Source organism: Rhinoraja longicauda, chromosome 35, assembly GCF_053455715.1.
Source record: "Rhinoraja longicauda isolate Sanriku21f chromosome 35, sRhiLon1.1, whole genome shotgun sequence".
Taxonomy (NCBI): Eukaryota; Metazoa; Chordata; class Chondrichthyes; order Rajiformes; family Arhynchobatidae; genus Rhinoraja; species Rhinoraja longicauda.
The window spans coordinates 20751894-20764878 of NC_135987.1; the positions used below are offsets into that span (position 1 = coordinate 20751894).

Below are 12985 nucleotides of genomic sequence, written 5' to 3' on the forward strand. Positions count from 1 at the left end.
CCGGACGGGCACTTATTAAGATGGGCACGGTGGTGCATCGGTAGAGTTGCTGCCTTACAGCGAATGCAGCGCCGGAGACGGGGGTTCGATCCCGACTACGGGTGCTGTCTGTACGGAGTTTGTACGTTCTCCCCGTGACCTGCATGGGTTTTCTCCGAAGACACTCCAAAGACCTACAAGTTTGTGGGTAAATTGGCTTGGTAAATGTAAAAATTGTCCCTAGTGGGTGTGGGATAGTGTTAGTGTGCGGGGATTGCTAGTCGGTGTGGACACAGTGGGCCGAAAGGGCCTGTTTCCTCACTGTATCTCTAAACTTAACTAAATGAGTCAGCTTAGGGTTAGACTCAAGCCAGCACAAACCCAATGGGTAGGAAGGAACTGCAGGTGCTGGTTTAAACTGAAGCTCGACACAAAAAGCTGGAGTAATTCAGCAGGTCAGACAGCATCTCTGGAGAAAAGGGATCGTTGACGTTCTAAGAGGTGTGAAGAAGGGTCTCGACCCGAAACGTCACTTATTTCTTTTCTCCAGAGAAGCTGTCTGAGCGGCTGACAAACTCCGATACGTTATTGGAGATTGTGCTGCCTATTGGTGTCAAATCCGCAGTGAGAACACAGGTTCACCTTTTACACTGAAGCTCATCTGAAGCCAGGACGTGGCAGTGCAGACATGATCTGACGTGACATCTGACCTCTGCAATGACACAATGACAGCCTGAAGGAAGAAAGAACCATCATTTGTTATCGTGCTCAACACATCCTCTGAGGCTCTTGCAGATATTTTGGCCGCTGTTACAATAGACAATAGACAATAGACAATAGGTGCAGGAGTAGGCCATTCAGCCCTTCGAGCCAGCACCGCCATTCAATGCGATCATGGCTGATCACTCTCAATCAGTACCCCGTTCCTGCCTTCTCCCCATACCCCCTCACTCCGCTATCCTTAAGAGCTCTATCCAGCTCTCTCTTGAAAGCATCCAACGAACTGGCCTCCACTGCCTTCTGAGGCAGAGAATTCCACACCTTCACCACCCTCTGACTGAAAAAGTTCTTCCTCATCTCCGTTCTAAATGGCCTACCCCTTATTCTCAAACTGTGGCCCCTTGTTCTGGACTCCCCCAACATTGGGAACATGTTATCTGCCTCTAATGTGTCCAATCCCCTAATTATCTTATATGTTTCAATAAGATCCCCCCTCATCCTTCTAAATTCCAGTGTGTACAAGCCCAATCGCTCCAGCCTTTCAACATACGACAGCCCCGCCATTCCGGGAATTAACCTAGTGAACCTACGCTGCACGCCCTCCATAGCAAGAATATCCTTCCTCAAATTTGGAGACCAAAACTGCACACAGTACTCCAGGTGCGGTCTCACCAGGGCCCGGTACAACTGTAGAAGGACCTCTTTGCTCCTATCCACACAACTTCATCGACTGACGAAAAAACAAAGTGCACACAAGCTCCCACTGCCATGCGATAATCCTGCAGACACATCTTGAATGAGATGTCGATGGAGCATAAGTATTACAAATGAAGATAGGCACAAAATGCTGGAGTAACTCAGTGGGACAGGCAGCACCTCTGGAGAGAAGGAATGGGTGACGTTTCAGGTTGAGACCCTTCTTCAGACCAGATCTTGAAAACTTCAGATTAAGTCTTAGTCTGGTTACCAGGGAGAACTGGCCTGGTCACCTTTGAAAAGTAGTACCATGTGGATTTTATTGCACTTGAGGGCTCCATTTAATGTCCCATTTGAAAATAAGCAAATGCATACAAAATAAATAGCAACAATTTTTTTGTTGGTATCTAAACTCTTTTTAAGATAAGCGATGAACTTATTCACACGTGAAAAGGTGAATCCACAAGAACACAAGAATATAGAAGCAGTAGTGGCTGTAATGTCTCCCACCCACAGTGTGCTCATGGCTGTTCTGCCCCAAGTGCCAACTGTGCCAATTCCACACGGCTCTCAATTCCCAAACTTTCACACATTTATCCCTCTCCTCCACAAACGCCTCCAGCACTCCAGCTTCCACAACCTTCTGAGATAGTGAATTCTGCAGCTTCACCGTTCTCTCTGAGAAGTTATCCCTTGGTTTTAAACTTATAGCCATGCCCCTCTTTATTCTGTTTATTTTTAATGCAATAACCAATTGTAAAACGCAATTTTACATGGATAGGGCAGGTTTGGAGGGATGTGGGCTAAACGCGGGCGGGTGGGACTACTGTAGCTGGGACATGTTGGCCAGTGTGGGCAAGATGAGCCGAAGGGCCTGTTTCCACACTGTATCACTCTATGACTCTATAACAAAAACTATGTCTTTCCCTAAAATGGGATATGGTTGCAGTCATGGCAATGAGGTGTAGTCAGAGCTAAGATGTAGCAATATAATGTTTGCAGAACCAATTAAAAAAATTGAGGATAATTTAAATATAGGATGAGATCAAAATGTTAGTACGTCTCTGTGTGAGAAGATGTGAGAAGATGTGTGGTGACCCCAACAATCTTGCAGTTTGGGCATGTGTGCATGTTTAGGTAGATTTTATCCCTGGAAGTAATTAGTTGCTCACCACTACTTGAAATGCCGCCCTGCATCTTCCACAGAGCAGCCTTGTGTTTGCTTGGTAACCATCGATGAAATGGCTGGTAAATATAGCTGCTGACCTTCCAAAAGAAAACCTCTTTCTTTTCACAAGTTTATCTTCCCCCCTGTGCCAGGAGCGTAAAGGTACCTGAATCAGAATCTGAAGTCGACATCTGCTTCTGTGTTGCTGTAACCTGTTCATTTCTGTTCCCTGGACAGCCGCAAACCAACAACAGCAAAAACAACGTAGTCAACATCCCAAAGGAGACCGTTCCAACAGCCACAATGGTACCTGTGACCCTTTTTCATCTCACTCTGCCGTAGATGTGTTTCTCTGAGCATTGTGTTCTTATATGCAATTATATTCTGTACGACGGTTAATTTCAATAGTCAATAGAGCTTTAATTGTCACGTATCCAACCGCACAGTGAAATTCTTTTTGCATACATTACACATGTGGGCACATACCATCCACAAGCCTCTTAAATGCCATTGCCTCCACCTCTGCCAGCACTTTCCATGTGCCCACCCTTCTCTGTGTATAAACAAAACTTGCCCTGCTCATCTCCTTTGAAGTTTGCCCCTGCCACCTTCAAGCTATGCCCTCTTTAACATAGAAAATAGGTGCAGGAGGAGGCCATTTGGCCCTTCGAGCCAGCACCGCCCGACATTTGACATTTCTACATTTGACATTTAACATTTGACATTTCTACCCTGGGAGAAAGGTTCTGCCTGTCTACCGTATCTATGCTTCTCATCAATTTATATCCTTCTATCAGGTCTCGTCCACAGCTTCTGAAGCTCCAGAGGAGAAAAAAATCCAACCCTCTAATCCAGACAGCATTTTGGTGAATCTCATCTCCAAAGCCTCCACATCCATCCTGTAATATCATATATCATATCATATCATATCATATATATACAGCCGGAAACAGGCCTTTTCGGCCCTCCAAGTCCGTGCCGCCCAGTGATCCCCGTACATTAACACTATCCTACACCCACTAGGGACAATTTTTACATTTACATTTACCCAGCCAATTAACCTACATACCTGTACGTCTTTGGAGTGTGGGAGGAAACCGAAGATCTCGGAGAAAACCCACGCAGGTCACGGGGAGAACGTACAAACTCCTTACAGTGCAGCGCCCGTAGTCAGGATCGAACCTGAGTCTCCGGCGCTGCATTCGCTGTAAAGCAGCAACTCTACCGCTGCGCCACCGTGCCGCCCTGTAATGGGATGATCAGAGATATAAACGATAGATAACGGATTGTTACTGTACCTGAAAGCCTTACCTGGGATAATCCCCAACCAATTTAAAGGCACGCCAATCAATTGGGCTGTCGTTTGTATTTTTGGATCCAGTTGGGGTTTTTTTAAGAATGTAGGCATGTTGTAGACATGGACATAGAAACATAGAAAATAGGTGCAGGAGTAGGCCATTCGGCCCTTCGAGCCTGCACCGCCATTCAATATGATCATGGCTGATCATCCAACTCAGTATCCCGTACCTGCCTTCTCTCCATACCCCCTGATCCCTTTAGCCACAAGGGCCACATCTAACTCCTTCTTAAATATAGCCAATGAACTGGCCTCAACTATCTTCTGTGGCAGAGAATTCCACAGATTCACCACTCTCTGTGTGAAAAAAAATGTTCTCATCTCGGTCCTAAAAGACTTCCCCCATATCCTTAAACTGTGACCCCTTGTTCTGGACTTCCCCAACAACGGGAACAATCTTCCTGCATCTAGCCTGTCCAACCCCTTAAGAATTTTGTAAGTTTCTATAAGATCCCCCCTCAATCTTCAAAATTCCAGCGAGTACAAGCCGAGTCTATCCAGTCTTTCTTCGTGGAAGGTCCATTGAGAACTTCCCTGCTCCACTTGCCGTCTGATGGTGGTGGCCTGTCGTAGATGACCATAGCATGGTTGTGCAGTCTCATGCCTTGTGGGATCCAGTGTGGCCCAGGAGTGCGATGCGTGAGTCACACATGCGTGAGCAGGGGGGGCACATGAAGGCCGCTGGGGGGGGCATTTAGGGCCGCAGCCTTCCTCCTGTCTCCGGCACTAACCAGTCGGCTTCAGCGATTGTCCTCAATGTTGCTGACCGCCTTCCCTGCGGTTGTACGCCAGCCAGCCCTGTCACTGGCTCGGGTTGCCAGTTCTTTTGGGGTTGGGCCCGTCTGCTGGAGGTGGTCCTCGATGCAGTCTTTGAACCATTTCTTTGCCCCCTAATACTTGCCCACTCACCATCAAGCCCATTTTGGTCAGTGACAGAATGCCTTTGGATCTTCAGTTACTGTGGCCCGCTCTTGAATCTACCAAATGCCATACTTGCGCACAGAGTTGGTAATCTGGGAAGCCCCGTGGAACAAGGCGAGTCTCACAGGCCAATGACTGGAAAGTAAGGCATGCATTAGATCTTCAAAACTAAACAGCCATTTCAAATTGTATTTTTCTCTCTTAACACAGCAAGGGATTAGGGAATACTTTCTTTCCAAGTTCAAAGTGTTTCATTGCAAAAATGGTCACATCGTACAGTGAACCGGCACAGATCTACTTGCACTTTATTCTGTTTTAAAACTGTTCTAATTTGTTTCATTGGGTTGTTTAAATTAATACTGACTAGCTAATTAAATTATTGCATCGTATGGGAGGCGCATTCCCAATCTCGTTGTATCCCTGTACAATGACAATAAAGATATATTGTATTGTATTGTAAAAAAATAATATAACTTTCCTTTTTTGTAAAAGAAAAGGCAGAATGCTCTAGATGTGTTGAGTTGAAATATTGATAAATCTGCCTTCTACCCTTTTTTATTCAGGAGCCACAGACAACAGTGGTCCATAATCCCACAGATGGCATTAAGGTACCAGTTTCATGTCTACTTTCTATAAGCTGTTCCTTCTTCCAAAATGTTTGAGATTGAGTCAAGTGGGAAAAAAATTAATTCCAATGGATATTTTTAAGGCGGAGGTAGATAGATTCTTGATTAGTGCGGGTGTCAGGGGTTATGGGGAGAAGGCAGGTGAATGGGGTTAGGAGGGAGAGATAGATCAGCCATGATTGAATGGAGGAGTAGACTTGATGGGCCGAATGGCCAAATTCTTCTCCTATCACTTATGAACATGAACAATGAGACTGTCACACCCTCTTCAAAATATGTCAATGTTTTACATTCGGAAGATATAGTCATTGTTGTGATACGGCACGAGAAACAAGAATATTGGGTATTTTCTAAATGGTGAAAGGTTAGGGAATGTTGAAGTTCCTACGGAACATGGGATGTCTTTTCATGCCACTCACTAAGTTTATGTTCAGGCTGTTTGGAAAGTATATGGAACACTGGCCTTTATCGTTTCAATATATGAATACAAGTAAAGATTTCTCATTACAATGTATGGTCCGTGCGACCTGTTCTTGAGCAGTACTGCTTTAAGAACGTTGATTTCTCTCATTTCAAGTAATCCTTGCATTCCCTCAGTCCACCTCCCCACCTCCCCCTTCCCCCAATCTACTCATGTTCCACTGTTCGCATCCTTGTATCTCTTTGTTAGCACCTCTTCCACAGCTGACAATGGGCCATTATGGGCTCCACCCTTCCTTGGTCATCTGCTGACGGTTTGTTCTGGCCTTTCCTGGCTCCAGTTCCCTAACCATCTGCTTCTGGGACACGCACTCAGAGAGTCGCCATCTTGGACTTGGGCACCATCTTGGACTTGAGCACCATCTTGACACAAAGTCTTTGCAAGCAAGCCTGTTATACCAAATTAATTCCTTGGAATCTTGAGTAAAACAAGATTTTGCTGGAGTAACTCAGCAGCATCTCTGGAGGAGATTGGATAGGGACAGAGCTTGGGACTCCAAACGTCACCCACCCACGTCCTCCAGCGATGCTGCCTGACCTGCTAAGTTCCTCCAGCACTTTGTGTTTTGCCCAAGATTCCAGTATCTGCATTGAAATCTGATACGGGTTACTTTTCTGAAGAATTTTCCAACGCTTAATTTCTGCTTCTCAAAACTCATATTTATCTAAACTAGATTCCAGAACATTTCTGTACAAGTTGTACATCCACTCTCAAAATAAGAACACTTGTGTATTGTGATACATTTATCTTGAATTATCTTAAGCACGTTAAAGTGTTCTGTAATAGACTGAATTTTAACTCAATAAACTCTTGTCGATAGATGTATGATTGTACTGACTGGGACAATTGCATCTAGATTCCTCATCGACAGAAGATGGCAAGAACCCATTTTAACCAACAACAGCTAATTGTACCTCACGTAATAAAGTTGTGCAGTACTCTCCTCGTTTAGGGCTTGGTTGCTGCTACCCAATGCCATAATTAGTTATTGTTCCAGAAGCAGTAGATCTCCATAGCTGTATATGGGGGGGCAGGACAAAACCTGGTGAGTGATAGGTGGAAGGTAGACACAAAATGCTGGAGTAACTCAGCGGGGAGGTTGGTAGGTTAGCTGATTTAGTACACTGCTGTAAGTGACTGGGATTGATTTTACAGACATAGTATTTAATCAGGACCACTTCTCCATTCTCTCCTGGATGCTGAAAATGTAACTTGTTTTTATCAAGATGTGAAACTGCGGCTTGCTTTCTGAGTTCCATTTGTCACAGTGTGTGAGGACTGAATTGATTGCTAAAGTAGACGAGCCACTGTTGGACCTTCCAGTTCACTGGCTGAAATCATGGTGCCATTAGACATTCTGATCAATGAGAAACTCCAAGTGAAATTCAATAGACAATAGACAATAGGTGCAGGAGTAGGCCATTCGGCCCTTTGAGCCAGCACCACCATTCAATGTGATCATGGCTGATCATTCTCAATCAGTACCCCGTTCCTGCCTTCATTTGGTTCCAAGCCACACAGCACAAAACAGGCCCTTCGGCCCAATTTGTCCATGCTGTCCAAGATGCCCCATCTTCACTCGTGTTTGGCCAATATCCCCCTAAACCTTTCCTATGAATGTACCTGTCCAAATGTCTTATAAATGTTGTTATGGCACCTGTCTGAACTACCTCTCCTGGCAGCTAGTTCTACTTTCTGTGTGAAAAGGTTACCCCTCAAGTTCCTATTTAATCTTTCCCCTTTTGGTCCATATCCCCCTAAACCTTTCCTTTCCATGTACCTGTCCAAATGACTTGTAAATGTTGTTGCAGTACCTGCCTCTTATCCCTCTCTATAAGATCACCTGTGCTCTGAGGAATAAAGTCCGAGCCCGCCCAATCTCTCCCTGTAGCTCAGGCCCTCAGGTCCGGGCAACATCCTCGTAAGCCTTCTCTTCACTCTTTCCAGCTCACTTTAATTTGGTTGGCCGCAGTTCCCCAGCACCATCATGCAAATCAATGAGACCCATGAGTCACGTGAATGGAATGGAACACAAATCACAGTGAGATTCTTTGCTTGCACACCCAACGTATACAAATAGCCGCGCTGACAAAGTTACAAAGCACGCCGGCTCCTCCTCTTGGAAACATGGACAACAGGTGCAGGAGGAGGCCATTCGGCCCTTCGAGCCAGCACCGCCATTCAATGTGATCATGGCTGATCGTCCAAAATCAGTTGGGTAATAGACTCTGTGCATTCACCCTCATCTATTCCCTCCAGAGATGCTGCCCGTCCCGTTGAGTTACTCCAGCGTTTTGTGTCGACCTGTGATTTTCTGCGCTCCGCCTGTAAGAAGATCATCCTCTCATCCTCTTGCGCTCCAGGAAATGAAGTCCCAGTCTGCCCCACCCCCTCTCCATGGATGGCTCCCGTAACCCCTCAGCACTTCCCCCTCCTTCACCTGAATGTTCCACAGTCCGACCAATGTTGGGGTCTGCACCAGTTTAACATAATACTTCTCTTCCACAGGGATCTACGGAGAGTTCCAATGCAACCACTGAAGATGAGGAAGGAAAAGGTAAGTCGTTATTGACACCAACCCACCACTCCAATAATACCCTACGTGCAACACAACGTTCCAACAAACCAAAGCTGGTCATTGTTCTTTCCTTGCGCTGTTGTTGATTAATCAGGTTGCATAATGCGGGACTTTTATCTGAATTTAATGCTGTCATGTATATAATGTATAAATGGGTATATAAAAAACTGTAGTGTTTTTAACTTGCTGACTTGCAGTGGGCGGCAATTTAGATTTAAATTTAGTTAGCCTGGTGTTTGTGAGAACGTGTTTACCTTTCATCGCCCCCTGACGATAGGAACAGGGAGAGGTTGGACAGAGTTGGATTGTTTTGTCTGGAACGCTGGAGGTCATGGGGAGACCTGATAGATGTATATAAAATCTGAGAGGCATCGATAGGGTAGGCATTCAGAACTTTTTTCCCAGAATTGAAATATCAAAGACTAGCGGGCACAGCTTTATGGTGAGAGGGGCAAAGTTTAAAGGAGACTAGACCAAGTGGACCCGATGGGCCCAAACCTCTCTTGCATTGGTGCAGCACCCTCTCCTCCCTCCCTCCCTCTCCCCTCCTCCCTCCCCCTCCCCTCCTCTCCACCCCCATCCCCTCCCCCTTCCTCTCCCCCCCACACCATCCCCCTCAACCCCACTTATCTCCCCTCTCCCCCGTTATCCCCTCAACCCCCCTCCCTCCCTCCTCCCCCTCCCTCCACCCCTCCACCCCCATCCCCTCCCCTTTCCTCTCCCCCCCACACCATCCCCCTCAACCCCCTCCCTCCCTCCCTCCCTCCCTCCCCCTCCCTCCTCGTCTCCTCCCCCACCCCCCTTCCCCTCCCCCCCCACACCATCCCCCTCAACCCCCCTTATCTAACCTCCGTTAGAGACTCCCCCACACTCACCACATTCAAAACATCGCTGAAGTCTCACCTGTTCAGTACTGCCTTCAACCACTGAAGGTCACCTCACCTACTGTCTCCTTTCTCTGTTCATTTATTTATTTACTTATTTATCTATTTATTAATTTCCCTATGTTCTCAAAATCTCTGTAAAGCGTCTTTGAGTATATGAAAAGCGCTATATAAATAAAATGTATTATTATTATTATTATTATCCTCCCTCCCTCCCCCCTCCCTCCCTAGGAGATAGATTTAAACTTTAAAATGTGAATAACTTTAAAAATATAACACCGATTTCAATGAAACCTCATCCATTAGCACCGAAGGGACGACGGTGAGTAAGGTGGGCCTACAATTGTCGCGCTATCGTGTACCGTTTTGGCTGTAGTTCAGGAACAAACAAACGAACAAACGAGAGTTTTAGTATACAGATGTGCAGGGCAAGGTTTTTACACAGAGGTTGGTGGGGACCAGGAACGTGCTGCGGGGTGGAGGGGAAGATATGATTGGGCCATTTTGGAGACTTTAGATAGGCACACGGATATGCAAGGAATGGAGGGATGTGGAATATGTACAGGCATAGGAGAGTTGGTCGTGGCATCATTTTCAGCACGGACATTGTGGGCTGACGTGCCTGTTTGTGCACTGTACTGTCTTATGCTCCGATGATGAATTCCTGCAGCAGACCAGAATCCCTGCTGATTTGTGCTGTACACGCTCGGCAATATTCCTTGATGAAATCTGTATCCATGCAACTAAGCTTCTCCACACCCACGCTGCCTCTCTCTTGTTTGCTGTCACTCTTGTTTGCTGTCTGCTTCTAATTATTCTGGGCTTAGTTTGATGTCCCCTGCTTTTTGGGGGTAGGTTCTGTGACAAACAATAGTCTTTAGGCTCTGTGTGGTGTGTGTGGGCTGTGGTCCTGTTACTCACTACAATGGTGGCTGCTTCATCACACAGTGATAGAGGTGTACGTGCTGTGGGAAACTGAATTAGAATCACAGAGTCTCACAGCGTGGAAACAGGCCCCTCGGCCCAACTTGCCCACACCAGCCAACATGTCCAGTCTGAAGAAGGGTCTCAACCCAAAATGTCACCCATTCCTTCTGTACTATCCCACTGAATTATCCTGCTTTTTGTGTCTATCTTCGGTGTAAACCAGCATCTGCAGTTCCTCCCTCCACATGTCCCATCTACACTCGTCCCATCTGTCTGCATTTGGCCCATATCCTTCTAAACCTGACCTATCCAAGTACCCGTCTAAATGTTTCTTAAACGTCGTAAATGTTCCACAAATACTGCTAGCACCTAAGTTGAGATACTTCGCAACAAAGCACTGCGTGGTAAAGTCATGGAGTTGTACATCACGGGAACAGGCCCTTCGGCCCACCTTGTACAAGGTTGTATTGTATTGCACAGGGTAATCGCTGGTCAGCATGGGCTCGGTGGGACGAAGGGCCTGTTTCCGCATTGTATCTCTAAAGTTTAAAGACTGGCAGAGTGGTTTCCGGTCCTGTCTCTGTGTATTTTGGGCTGTTTGTCAGGTTTCTGTTCCGATTAACTGCATTTTGAGTATATTCATGGAACACCGGAAGCCCAGTTTTAGTCTCCACTCCGGAACACAGGCAGACAGCAGCACTCCTGTGTGACACTGAAAGGCCATGTACGTCAGCAAGACAATGCTCAGAGAGGCACACACACATGACAGTGTGCGTCAAGCCCAGACGGCTTATAGCTGAGAGTAATCAATCCTTTCCACTTCAAAAAAAATTGAGGCTGCTGATTAAATTAAGGAAATAAATCAAATTAATCTTTTGATGAAAGAATCAGTCTGATGTTCCCAACTTGGCCACAAAGACAAAGAATGTAGGAATAACATAGTGGAGAGAAAATCCATTATCCACCAGTAATACTCATTATGTGGAAGTGTCAGACCTACAAGATAAAATAATGTCACACTGCCTCATGCAAATAAGACCACTTAGCATCATGCCCCCACCTGACAATAGACAATCGACAATAGGTGCAGGAGGAGGCCATTCGGCCCTTCAAGCCATGTGCTGGCTCGAAGCCCACCACCACCACTACAATATGTACTGGAGAGTGCTGCATTGAGCACACATTGTGGGTGGACTCAGTTGAATTGATTGTAGATTGGATGACAACTAAAACTGCCGTATGTTGAAAGAATGGAGCGACTGGGCTTGTATACACTGGAATTTAGAAGCATGAGAGGGGAACTTATTGAAACATATGAGATTATTAAGGGATTAGACACGCTAAGAGGCAGGAAACATGTTCCTGATGTTGGGGGAGTTCAGAACCAGGGGCCACAGTTTAAGAATAAGGGGTAGGCCATTTAGAACAGAGATGAGGAAAAACTTTTTCACTCGAAGAGTTGTGAATCTGTGGAATTCTCTGCCTCAGAAGGCAGTGGAGGCCAATTCTCTGGATGCTTTCAAGAGAGAGCTGGATAGAGCTCTTAATGATAGCGGAGTCAGGGGGTATGGGGAGAAGGCAGGAACGGGGTACTGATTGTGGATGATCAGCCATGATCACATTGAATGGCGGTGCTGGCGCGAAGGGCCAAATGGCCTCCTCCTGCACCTATTGTCTATTGTCAAAACAAGAAGTTCTATTGAAAATTGAGAAGGCTCCCTGATCTGAAAGCAACATTGGATGGAATGGGCTTGAATTCTCTCCTGTGGTTCTATCGAGAGCACACCCAGAACGATTCATAGTTGCTTAACCTTGGAGAGCTTAGTCTGTCTCCTTGCATTTGACCTGACATTTGAAGAAACAAATCACGAGGAAACAGATATTTGCAGTGGTAAATACATGCAGCATGGAAACAGGCCCTTCAGCCCAACAAACCCATACTGACCAAGATGCCCCATCTGGGTGAGACCTCTTTGTCTGCATTTGGCCCAGATCTCTCTAAATCTTCCCTATCCATATACCTGTCTTTCAATATTGTTATGGTCTTTTAACATTGTATTGTAAGGTTGTATTGTTCCATATACGCACCACCCTCTAAGTGAAAAAGTTGCCCCTCAGGTTCCTATTAAATTTTCACCCCCCCCCCCCCCCCCCCACTTTAAACCTATGTTATCGAGTTCTTAATTCCTGTGTAAAATACTCTGTAGATTCATCCGATCAATTCCTCTCGTGCTATTATACATCAGTCTCACACTGGTCCAGTTAGTGAATAACATGGAAACCAGGAGGGACTAGAAACTGCAAGTGCTGGAACCCTGAGCAAAATAAAAGTGCTGGAGGAAAATGGGCCAGGCAGCGTCCCGAGAGGAAAATGCCATATGACGTTTTGATGGGATGCTTCTTGAGAATGAACGTGGAGGCAACATTAGGATAATGATCAGCCATGATCACATTGAATGGCGGTGCTGGCTCGATGGGCCGAAGGGCCTCCTCCTGCACCTATTGTCTATTGCCTATTGTCTATAATCGATGTTTAAAGTGGCAAAGCTTAGCATGATGAAAATCAGCACAAAGTGGAATTGTAAAGAGATGTCTCAGAGTAAATGGGATCATTCTGTGGGGATTTTGTGGGCTGTGGGGGCCTGTTT

General features: G+C 46.0%; 1 protein-coding gene across 6 annotated transcripts in view; it reads left to right on the plus strand.

Moving 5' to 3' along the window:
* camk2g2 (calcium/calmodulin-dependent protein kinase (CaM kinase) II gamma 2) overlaps nucleotides 1-12985 on the plus strand; it is a 298181-nt gene that overhangs the window by 250299 nt on the left and 34897 nt on the right. For all 6 annotated transcript variants that reach the window (XM_078428653.1, XM_078428654.1, XM_078428656.1 and 3 more), the window contains 3 exons: nucleotides 2801-2869; nucleotides 5405-5449; nucleotides 8457-8505. In XM_078428653.1, coding sequence (XP_078284779.1) covers nucleotides 2801-2869; nucleotides 5405-5449; nucleotides 8457-8505 — 163 coding nt within the window. The remainder of the gene's footprint in view (nucleotides 1-2800; nucleotides 2870-5404; nucleotides 5450-8456; nucleotides 8506-12985) is intronic.